This window comes from Oncorhynchus nerka, linkage group LG10 (genome assembly GCF_034236695.1).
Source record: "Oncorhynchus nerka isolate Pitt River linkage group LG10, Oner_Uvic_2.0, whole genome shotgun sequence".
NCBI classification, from domain to species: Eukaryota; Metazoa; Chordata; class Actinopteri; order Salmoniformes; family Salmonidae; genus Oncorhynchus; species Oncorhynchus nerka.
The window spans coordinates 15260901-15273192 of NC_088405.1; the positions used below are offsets into that span (position 1 = coordinate 15260901).

Consider the following 12292-nt stretch of genomic DNA (forward strand, 5'->3'; position numbering starts at 1 on the left):
AGGCCCTACTGATCCACAGATGTACTACTCACTCTAGGCCCTACTGATCCACAGATGTACTACTCACTCTAGGCCCTACTGATCCACAGATGTACTACTCACTCTAGGCCCCACACTGATCCACAGATGTACTACTCACTCTAGGCCCTGCTGATCCACAGATGTACTACTCACTCTAGGCCCTCCACAGATGTACTACTCACTCTAGGCCCTGCTGATCCACAGATGTACTACTCACTCTAGGCCCTACTGATCCACAGATGTACTCCACAGATCCACAGATGCTACTCACTCTAGGCCCTACTGATCCACAGATGCCCACTACCCTACTGATCCACAGATGTACTACTCACTCTAGGCCCTACTGATCCACAGATGGCCCTACTGATCCACAGATGTACTACTCTAGGCCCTACTGATCCACAGATGTACTACTCACTCTAGGCCCTACTGATCCACAGATGTACTACTCACTCTAGGCCCTACTGATCCACAGATGTACTACTCACTCTAGGCCCTGCTGATCCACAGATGTACTACTCACTCTAGGCCCTACTGATCCACAGATGTACTACTCACTCTAGGCCCTACTGATCCACAGATGTACTACTCACTCTAGGCCCTACTGATCCACAGATGTATCCACAGATGTACTACTCACTCTAGGCTGATCCACAGATGTACTACTCACTCTAGGCCCTACTGATCCACAGATGTACTACTCACTCTAGGCCCTACTGATCCACAGATGTACTACTCACTCTAGGCCCTACTGATCCACAGATGTACTACTCACTCTAGGCCCTACTGATCCACAGATGTACTACTCACTCACTAGGCCCTACTGATCCTGATCCACAGATGTACTACTCACTCTAGGCCCTGCTGATCCACAGATGTACTACTCACTCTAGGCCCTACTGATCCACAGATGTACTACTCACTCTAGGCCCTACTGATCCACAGATGTACTACTCACTCTAGGCCCTACTGATCCACAGATGTACTACTCACTCTAGGCCCTGCTGATCCACAGATGTACTACTCACTCTAGGCCCTACTGATCCACAGATGTACTACTCACTCTAGGCCCTACTGATCCACAGATGTACTACTCACTCTAGGCCCTACTGATCCACAGATGTACTACTCACTCTAGGCCCTACTGATCCACAGATGTACTACTCACTCTAGGCCCTACTGATCCACAGATGTACTACTCACTCTAGGCCCTGCTGATCCACAGATGTACTACTCACTCTAGGCCCTGCTGATCCACAGATGTACTACTCACTCTAGGCCCTACTGATCCACAGATGTACTACTCACTCTAGGCCCTACTGATCCACAGATGTACTACTCACTCTAGGCCCTGCTGATCCACAGATGTACTACTCACTCTAGGCCCTGCTGATCCACAGATGTACTACTCACTCTAGGCCCTGCTGATCCACAGATGTACTACTCACTCTAGGCCCTGCTGATCCACAGATGTACTACTCACTCTAGGCCCTACTGATCCACAGATGTACTACTCACTCTAGGCCCTACTGATCCACAGATGTACTACTCACTCTAGGCCCTACTGATCCACAGATGTACTACTCACTCTAGGCCCTACTGATCCACAGATGTACTACTCACTCTAGGCCCTACTGATCCACAGATGTACTACTCACTCTAGGCCCTACTGATCCACAGATGTACTACTCACTCTAGGCCCTGCTGATCCACCCTAGATCCACAGATGTACTACTCACTCTAGGCCCTGCTGATCCACAGATGTACTACTCACCCTCTAGATGTACCCACTCTAGGCCCTGATCCACAGATGTACTACTCACTCTAGGCCCTGCTGATCCACAGATGTACTACTCACTCTAGGCCCTGCTGATCCACAGATGTACTACTCACTCTAGGCCCTGCTGATCCACAGATGTACTACTCACTCTAGGCCCTGCTGATCCACAGATGTACTACTCACTCTAGGCCCTGCTGATCCACAGATGTACTACTCACTCTAGGCCCTGCTGATCCACAGATGTACTACTCACTCTAGGCCCTACTGATCCACAGATGTACTACTCACTCTAGGCCCTACTGATCCACAGATGTACTACTCACTCTAGGCCCTGCTGATCCACAGATGTACTACTCACTCTAGGCCGTGCTGATCCACAGATGTACTACTCACTCTAGGCCCTACTGATCCACAGATGTACTACTCACTTTTTTCTAGAGGCCCTGGAAGTGATCCACAGATGTACTACTCACTCTAGGCCCTGCAAATCCACAGGTTTCCATGGTTTCACAGGCGTTTGATGTACTACTCACTCTAGGCCCTGCTGATCCAATCAGGCCCTATGATCCACAGTGTACTACTCACTCTAGGCCCTGCTGATCCACAGATGTACTACTCACTCTAGGCCCTGCTGATCCACAGATGTACTGCTCACTCTAGGCCCTGCTGATCCACAGATGTACTACTCACTCTAGGCCCTACTGATCCACAGATGTACTACACACTCTAGGCCCTACTGATCCACAGATGTACTACTCACTCTCGGCCCTACTGATCCACCAGGTCCTGTTGGTCCTCTCACTCCCATAGCACCCTGTGGTAACGGACATAGAAAGCAGATCAAACAAACATGGTCCATTTTCATTCACCTTTTGATTGACGTTCCTGACAGAGGAGGTACTGTACATCACAGGAAGTTGGTGGCACCTTAATTGGGGAGGACAGGGCTGGAGCGGTATTAGTGGAACGGTATCAAATACATCAAACACATGGTTTCCATGGTTTCCAGGCGTTTGATGCCATTCCATTCGCTCCGTTCCAGCCGTTATGAGGCGTCCTCCCCTCAGCAGCCTCTTATGCTGCACATCCAATCAGCCATATTTGGCCCTATGACTCCAGCTCCCAAACTATCTACATGCAGTGCTTGAAGTGGACTGAAATAGGAGCTGGTACTCAGGATTTTAGGGTTCAGTACTGTTTATTTTCACCTGTCGGAAATCAAGCAGGAGAAAAGCACCGGTCTGTTCGGCCCAATTCAAGCTCTGTCCACATAGGGAATCACTATGTGAGGATCTATATGTCCTGAGGATCGTTAGGTCATGAGGATCGTTTAGGTATTTGTATTTATTAAGGATCCTCATTAGCTGCTGATCGTTAGGTGATGAGGATCGTTAGGTCATGAGGATCCTTAAGGCAAGGGGATTGTTAGGTGATGAGGATCGTTAGGTGATGAGGATCGTTAGGTGATGAGGGTCTGTAACTGATACTCACAGGGGGTCCACCTTTGCCCAAATCACCTGGAAGTCCTCCTGGCCCCGGGGGTCCCTGTTCAGAGAAACACGTATTCATTCACTGAAAATTATGACTTGTACAAATTTATCATATACTTTTTTTTGTTGTGGCATTTTTATCGTTTTTAAAGTTTTTCAACAATATGTCTTCCGAATGCATCAAAGGTATCTTACCATGACTAATGTGAACGACATTTTACTAGATACTGTACTATAAAGATGTAATACGTGTGTCATGTGTGAATGTGTAATTAATAATACTGTAAAATACTAACAGGGGGTCCATCGTCTCCAACGCCCTATGGAGGAAAACAGAAGCACCAGACGAGTCAATGACATAAGATACTACAGCATCTTTATAGGCTCTATGAAGGCTCTATGAAGGCTCTATGAAGGCTCTATGAAGGCTTCATTAATAAGCCTTAGAATCTACGTTTCAAGTGATGTGAGAAAGCTGAATGTTCTATAGCTGGGCCCTCTGAGTCTTCAGTATAGACTGATTCCACTAATGAATGAGTGGTTCATAGAGAATAATGGAACTCACAGCTAGTCCACGAGGTCCTGGTTTCCCGGGTTCACCCTGAAACAAAGTAAAATAGCATGTCAATTTGAAAACACAGTGAACATGAGACAACAGTAAAGAGAATATCTAATATATACTGTGAGTTAATCATCCCCCATCCAGCACCCAAAGCAAACTATGCATGTAGAAGACATACAAGTATTTTCTCCATGAAGACATGTTTTTAGCTTGTCATGTACACACAAACAGAATTCAGTATCCTTTCCTATTTCCACCAGGACCACAGACACATGCTAAAAATCTAAGATGCTTTGGATAAAAGCCTCTGTTGCATGTATTCACACGACTTGTATTCTTATACTGTAATAGTCTAGCGACTGTTCCAAATCCTTAGACATTGTTGAACACACACCAAACAAACACACACACACACCAAACAAACATACACACCAAACACACACTAAACAACAACAAACACACAAACAAACACACACAAACACACAACAAACACACACACAAACACACACCAAACACACTAAACACACAACAAACACACACCAAACACACACACAAACACACACTAAACACACAACACACAAAACACAACACACACACACCAAACACACACCAAACATACACCAAACACACACTAAACACACAGCAAACACACACACAAACACACACTAAACACACAGCAAACACACACTAAACAAACAAACACACACAAACACACAAACAAACAAACACACTAAACACACACAAACACACAAACACACACTAAACACACAACAAACACACACAAACATACACCAAACACACACAAACACACACAAACACACACCAAACACACAAACACAAACACACACCAAACACACACCAAACACACACTAAACACACAACAAACAGACAACAAACACACACCAAACACACACTAAACACACAACAACACAAACACACACAAAACACACAAACATACAAACACACACTAAACACACACCAAACACAACAAACACACACTAAAAACACACAAACACCAAACACACACCAAACACACACTAAACACACACACAAACACACACAAACACACACTAAACACACACAAACACACACCAACCACACACCAAACACACAAACACACACAAACACACACCAAACACACACTAAACACACACAAACACACACCAAACACACACTAAACACACAAACAAACACACACACACACAAAACACACACCAAACACACACTAAAACACACAACAAACACACAACAAACACACACAACAAACACACACTAAAACACACACTAAACACACAAACAAACACACAACAAAACACACACCAAACACACACCAAACACACACCAAACACACACTAAACACACAGCAAACACACACAAACACAAACACACAAAACACACACAAACACACACCAAACACACACCAAACAAAAACACACACTAAACACACAACAAACAGACAAAACAAACAAACACACACACACAAACACACACTAAACACACACTAAACACACACCAAACACACAACAAACACACACTAAACACACACCAAACACACACTAAACACACACACAAACATACACTAAACACACACTAAACACACACTAAACACACAAAACACACACACTAAACACACACTAAACACACACCAAACGCACACTAAACACACACCAAACAAACACACACAAACATACACTAAACACACACCAAACACACACCAAACACACACTAAACACACACAAACAAACAAACACACAAAAACACACACTAAACACAAACACCAAACACACACTAAACACACACCAAACACACACCAAACACACACTAAACACACACACACAAAACACACACACACCAAACACACACTAAACACACACCAAACAAACACAAACACAAACAGACAAAAACACACAAAAACACACACTAAACACACAACAAACACACACTAAACACACAACAAACACACACCAAACACACACCAAACACACTAAACACACTAAACACACACTAAACACACACAAACACACACTAAACAAACACACACTAAAACACACACATAAAAACACACACTAAACACACACACAAACACACACCAAACACACACTAAACACACAAACACAAACACACAAACACAAAACACACACCAAACACACACTAAACACACACAAACACACAAAACGCACACTAAACGCACACACACACTAAAACACAACAAACACACACACCAAACACACAACAAACACACCAAACACACACCAAACACACTAAACACACAAACACACACCAAACACACACTAAACAAAAACACACACCAAACACACAAACAAAAACACACACTAAACACACACAAACAAACACACACCAAACACACAAACAAACACACAAACACACAAAACAAAAACACACACAAACACACTAAACACACACCAAACACACAAACACAAACACACACTAAACACACACACAAAACACACACCAAACACACACCAAACACACACTAAACACACACCAAACACACACCAAATAAATTCTGAAGCTGTTCGATTCCTGTGCTGTAATATTCTCGACAATTTCTTTTCCTTCTTAGACAAATTAAGGCATCTGAGTAAAATCATTAACTAGAGACTCAACAAACTATGTATGTGGAAAACATCAAAGTATTTCTCCATAAAGACATGCTTTCATCTCATCAGAAACACAACAGGATCCTACTCCGTAGCCTTTTGACACTTCCACCAAATATTCTGGACAATTTCCTTCTTAGACAAATGAAGCCGTCTGAGTAATTACTTAACTAGAGACTTCACAGACTGAATTAACATTCTTTCAGTTTAATCCTGTGACTGAGAACCTGAGCCATGCAGGGTGCACTTGGCCCAGCAAATGTTCCCCCAAGGCTTGGGTCCTGTTCATTATGCACCAAAATGAAGAAAACAAATTGTGAGGGACTTAGTGAACTCGTCCAATAAGAAACTCTAATTTTGTTCTCCGTTGCAAAACGTTTAAAAAATGTTTTCCTTGCTTTTCCTAATGAACACGACTATGATGCTTGGGCCTGGTTCCCCACGGAGATTACCCAGAACTCTGGCAGGGAGGGATCAGGGATCAGGGATTAAAGATCATTTGTCATGAGGAATTGCTTTACGCGTTGTAATTGTAATTCCTGCTGTCTTGCCTGCCAACACAGTGGGCGAATGGACAGTCAGCAGCTTGGCTCAGTCACCCGGCTGAGAGTTACACTGGTCCCAGATCTGATTGTACTGTCTGGTGTGAAAATGACCAAAGGAATTGACAAGACAACACCAACACATCTGGGACCAGACTGTCTGAGAATCTATGAAGCACCAACACATCTGGGACCAGACTGTCTGAGAATCTATGAAGCACCAACACACCTGGGACCAGACTGTCTGAGAATCTATGAAGCACTAACACATCTGGGACCAGACTGTCTGAGAATCTATGAAGCACTAACACATCTGGGACCAGACTGTCTGAGAATCTATGAAGCACTAACACATCTGGGACCAGACTGTCTGAGAATCTATGAAGCACTAACACATCTGGGACCAGACTGTCTGAGAGTCTATGAAGCACTAACACATCTGGGACCAGACTGTCTGAGAATCTATGAAGCACTAACACATCTGGGACCAGACTGTCTGAGAGTCTATGAAGCACTAACACATCTGGGACCAGACTGTCTGAGAATCTATGAAGCACTAACACATCTGGGACCAGACTGTCTGAGAATCTATGAAGCACTAACACATCTGGGACCAGACTGTCTGAGAATCTATGAAGCACTAACACATCTGGGACCAGACTGTCTGAGAATCTATAAGCACTAACACATCTAAGACTGTCTGAGAATCTACAGACTGTCTGATAATCTATGAAGCACTAACACATCTGGGACCAGACTGTCTGAGAATCTATGAAGCACTAACACATCTGGGACCAGACTGTCTGAGAATCTATGAAGCACTAACACATCTGGGACCAGACTGTCTGAGAGTCTATGAAGCACTAACACATCTGGGACCAGACTGTCTGAGAATCTATGAAGCACTAACACATCTGGGACCAGACTGTCTGAGAATCTATGAAGCACTAACACATCTGGGACCAGACTGTCTGAGAATCTATGAAGCACTAACACATCTGGGACCAGACTGTCTGAGAGTCTATAAAGCAGAAACAGTAAAGGGCTCATTAGTGATTATTTACTCACTTTCTGTCCAAGGGGACCATCGGGACCTTCGTCTCCAGTAGGACCAGTCAAACCCTGCAGAGACAGGAAGAGAGGAGAGAGAGAGAGACCAGGCTTCACTAATCCATCACAACAAAGACAGAAATGTTGTCCAATGTCAGTAGGAGATCAGCTGTACGCTAGAAAACCATAAGAGTTAGTTAGCTTTTCATAAGCGATCATAACAAAATTCCTTTCTCTAAGAAATGTTTTTGCAACTTTACCAACTTTAAGGTGTGCTTTAAGTCTTCCTAATCTCATAATAATTCCAGCTGTATACGTACATGATGTCACAAAAAGGTTGCGTATGTCACACAGCTAATGGAGTGGGAGGAGCTCAGAAGTAGGCGTGTGTTTGTGGGCAGGACTAAACGATGCCCCACCCACAATTAATGAATCTGTAAATACTGTGCATTAGCAGAAACGTGTATCCAGTACTTTTCAGCACAGCTTGACAGAATGGCAAAGCTCTGAAATACATGCTCTTTTCCATTCTCTGACTGAGGTTGGCATTTTCAAAATAGTTTCAACAAATGCTTCCTTGGATTATATTGATTTAAGATAGATCATGTTTAGTTTGAATAGATGATGGCATCGAGTCTGGAATAGGAATGATCTCCACAGACACAACGGTCAGGACACTACAGAGCATCTGAGACAAACTGAGAGATCTCTCTGAGACAGTTACTGGGAGAGTGGTTAACCCTAACCCACATTCCTCTGGTCCAACTCAAACAAGCCCCATTGACAGGAATCATTCCACAGCAGCCTGAGGATCCAACTGGGACTGGAGACACCCACAGCACAAACACTACTGGGTACTGTTTCACTAAGGCTTTATGGGCGTGAGAAAAAATATTGCCAAAATAATAAAAAACACTTCACAGCGATCATTTTCTGGACAAAAACAACAATATCCATGTACACTGAGTATAAAAACATGAAGAACACCTGCTCTTTCTATGTCATAGACTGACCAGGTGAATCCAGGTGAAAGGTACAATCCTTCATTGATGTCACTTGTTCAATCCACTTCAATCAGTGTAGATGAAGGGGAGGCTGCAGGTTAAAGAAGGATTTTTAAGCCTTGAGACAACTGAAACATGGATTGTGTATGTGTTCCATTCAGAGGGTGATGGGCAAGACAACATATTTAAGTTCCCTTTGAACAGGGTCTGGTAGTAGGTGCCAGGGACACCGGTTTGTGTCAAGAACTGCAACACTGCTGGCTTTGTCACTCTCAACAGTTTCCTGTGTGTATCAAGAATGGTCCACCACCTACCTAAAGGACATCTAGCCAACTTGACACAACTGTGGGAAGCATTGGAGTCAACATGGGCCAGCATCCCTGTGGAACGCTTTGGACATCTTGTAGAGTCCATGCCCTGACAAATTGAGGCAGTACTGGCAAAAGGGGGGAACTCCATATTAGGAAGGTGTTCCTAATGTTGGATATCTCATCCACATGCCTTTGTTCACCCTCTATAAACCTACTACACTCACTTTGTGAACCTACAGCAGAAGTGTGACTGAAATGCAAACTACGTACAAAGTGATACATGGATCATGTACACTTAATAATATGCTTTAGGATATCAGTACAAACTAATATCCTAGGAGTGTTTTCCTAACCCTCTTTTCTCCCTCCAATTTGGATGGAAGCTACAGTTAATTAAGTGCAGGCCTTCCTTCTCTCTGCCTGAACAAAGAGACTGTTGTGTCACAAAGGAAACTGTCAGATTCTTAGCCTTTTCTTTGCTCCTGAGTGGCGTAGCGGTCTGAGGCACTGCATCTCAGTGCTAGAGGCATCTCTACAGACACCCTGGTTCAGCGGTCTGAGGCACTGCATCTCAGTGCTAGAGGCATCTCTACAGACACCCCGGTTCAGTGGTCTGAGGCACTGCATCTCAGTGCTAGAGGCATCTCTACAGACACCCTGGTTCAGCGGTCTGAGGCACTGCATCTCAGTGCTAGAGGCATCTCTACAGACACCCTGGTTCAGCGGTCTGAGGCACTGCATCTCAGTGCTAGAGGCATCACTACAGACACCCTGGTTCAGCGGTCTGAGGCACTGTATCTCAGTGCTAGAGGCATCTCTACAGACACCCTGGTTCAGCGGTCTGAGGCACTGAATCTCAGTGCTAGAGGCATCTCTACAGACACCCTGGTTCAGCGGTCTGAGGCACTGAATCTCAGTGCTAGAGGCATCACTACAGACACCCTGGTTCAGCAGTCTGAGGCACTGAATCTCAGTGCTAGAGGCATCACTACAGACACCCTGGTTCAGCGGTCTGAGGCACTGTATCTCAGTGCTAGAGGCATCACTACAGACACCCTGGTTTGAATCCAGGCTGTATCACCACCGGCCGTGATTGGGAGTCCCATAGGGCCGCGCACAATTGTCCCAGCGTCGTCCAGGTTTGGCCAGTGTAGGCCGTCATTGTACGTAATAATTTATTCTTAACTGACTTGCCAAGTTAAATAAAGGTTACTATAAAGGTTAATATATATATATTTGTCCTGCTTGAAAATTCTTCAAATTTTTCTCTGATTGGCTTCTCTATTGGGTAAAGATTGATTGGCTCTTCTCTTGGGTAAAGATATATTAGCTCTTCTCTTGGGTAAAGATTGATTTGCTCCTCTCTTGGGTAAAGATTGATTGGCTCTTCTCTTGGGTAAAGATTGATTGACTCCTCTCCTGGGTAAAGATTGATTGACTCCTCTCTTGGGTAAATATTGATTGGCTCTTCTCTTTGGTAAAGATTGATTGGCTCCTCTCTTGGGTAAATATTGATTGGCTCTTCTCTTGGGTAAAGATTGATTGGCTCTTCTCTTGGGTAAAGATTGATTGGCTCTTGTCTTGGGTAAAGATTGATTGGCTCTTCTCTTGGGTAAAGATTGATTGGCTCTTATCTTGGATAAAGATTGATTGGCTCCTCTCTTGGGTAAAGATTGATTGGCTCCTCTCTTGGGTAAAGATTGATTGGCTCTTCTCTTAGATAAAGATTGATTGGCTCCTCTCTTGGGTAAAGATTGATTGGCTCCTCTCTTGGGTAAAGAAGGGGTCATTACCACCACCTCAACACGTTGATGAAGCAAGAACATCATTTTATGGGTAGAAGGTGCACATATTGAGAAGTTCCACCCCCTAGCTACTGTACTGCTGCTATAACCTGAGTATGACAGTCATCATGACTAGTTCACTATTACTATCATCAAAGATGACAAAAAAGGCGCCAATGACAACAAACAGGAAATTGAAGGCAAAGGATGAATGATTTGAAACAGGATACTCACATCAGCCCCGGGCACACCTGGCAACCCGGCTGAGCCTAGTTTACCTGCATCTCCATCAGGACCCTAACAACACAACCACAATAGAAAGCAGAACAACATACTGACAGTCAAATACATCAGAATTACTAGATGATAATGACATAGTATTGTGTTAACAATAAAACAATGAAAAGTTTATAATTACAGCAGGGCCATCCTCTCCGTCGTCTCCCCTCTCACCCTGAAATAGAAAAAGGTCTACATGTGAAATGCATAGATAAATATATAAATATATATCTAGATATATTCACAAATGTATACATATGTGTTTATACATAATTGGTCTAATTCCAACTCTTCAGCATGCAGCTGGTTATGTTTGTAAAAAGGGTTGTGCTCGCCCACCATTCAAATCACATAATCACATAATTATGAACATGAGTTGTGATAATGCTCTTTATCATTTGGAAGATAATTCAAGTTAATAGAGGAGAGAACTTACAGCGACACCATCAATTCCTGGGACACCTGCGGGTCCTGGAGGGCCGACGGGGCCCGAGGCCCTCTGGACAAAGAGACGGTCAAACAATGCAATCAGCTATGGATATTATTGCTATACATAATGAACTGTATGGGACATACTGTATGTCTGAAAATGAAGGAGAAGCAGAAGTCTCCGTCAGGTTTAGCCAATAATAATGAATTCAAGGAATAACATTTAACATTTAACATAACAGGTGCATAACTGCCACAGCAAAGCAAACATAAAACACCAACACAACTGAAGCAAATACCCTTTGTTCTGAGAAATGTGTTCAATCCATGTGATAGTAGCTACCCACTGGGCAGACATCAATTCAACATCTATTACATTTAGGTTCCAACCTCATTTCACTGATATGATGTGGAAACAG

General features: G+C 43.7%; 1 protein-coding gene across 1 annotated transcript in view; it reads right to left on the reverse strand.

The window, feature by feature from the left end:
• Window positions 1-12292, reverse strand: part of col9a1b (collagen, type IX, alpha 1b) — a 58577-nt gene that overhangs the window by 45832 nt on the left and 453 nt on the right. The window contains exons 2-9 of the mRNA XM_065023276.1: window positions 11881-11943; window positions 11584-11619; window positions 11400-11462; window positions 8085-8138; window positions 3857-3892; window positions 3588-3611; window positions 3293-3346; window positions 2562-2615 (exon numbers count right to left, since the gene is read on the reverse strand). Of these exons, the coding sequence (XP_064879348.1) occupies window positions 2562-2615; window positions 3293-3346; window positions 3588-3611; window positions 3857-3892; window positions 8085-8138; window positions 11400-11462; window positions 11584-11619; window positions 11881-11943 (384 nt within the window). The remainder of the gene's footprint in view (window positions 1-2561; window positions 2616-3292; window positions 3347-3587; window positions 3612-3856; window positions 3893-8084; window positions 8139-11399; window positions 11463-11583; window positions 11620-11880; window positions 11944-12292) is intronic.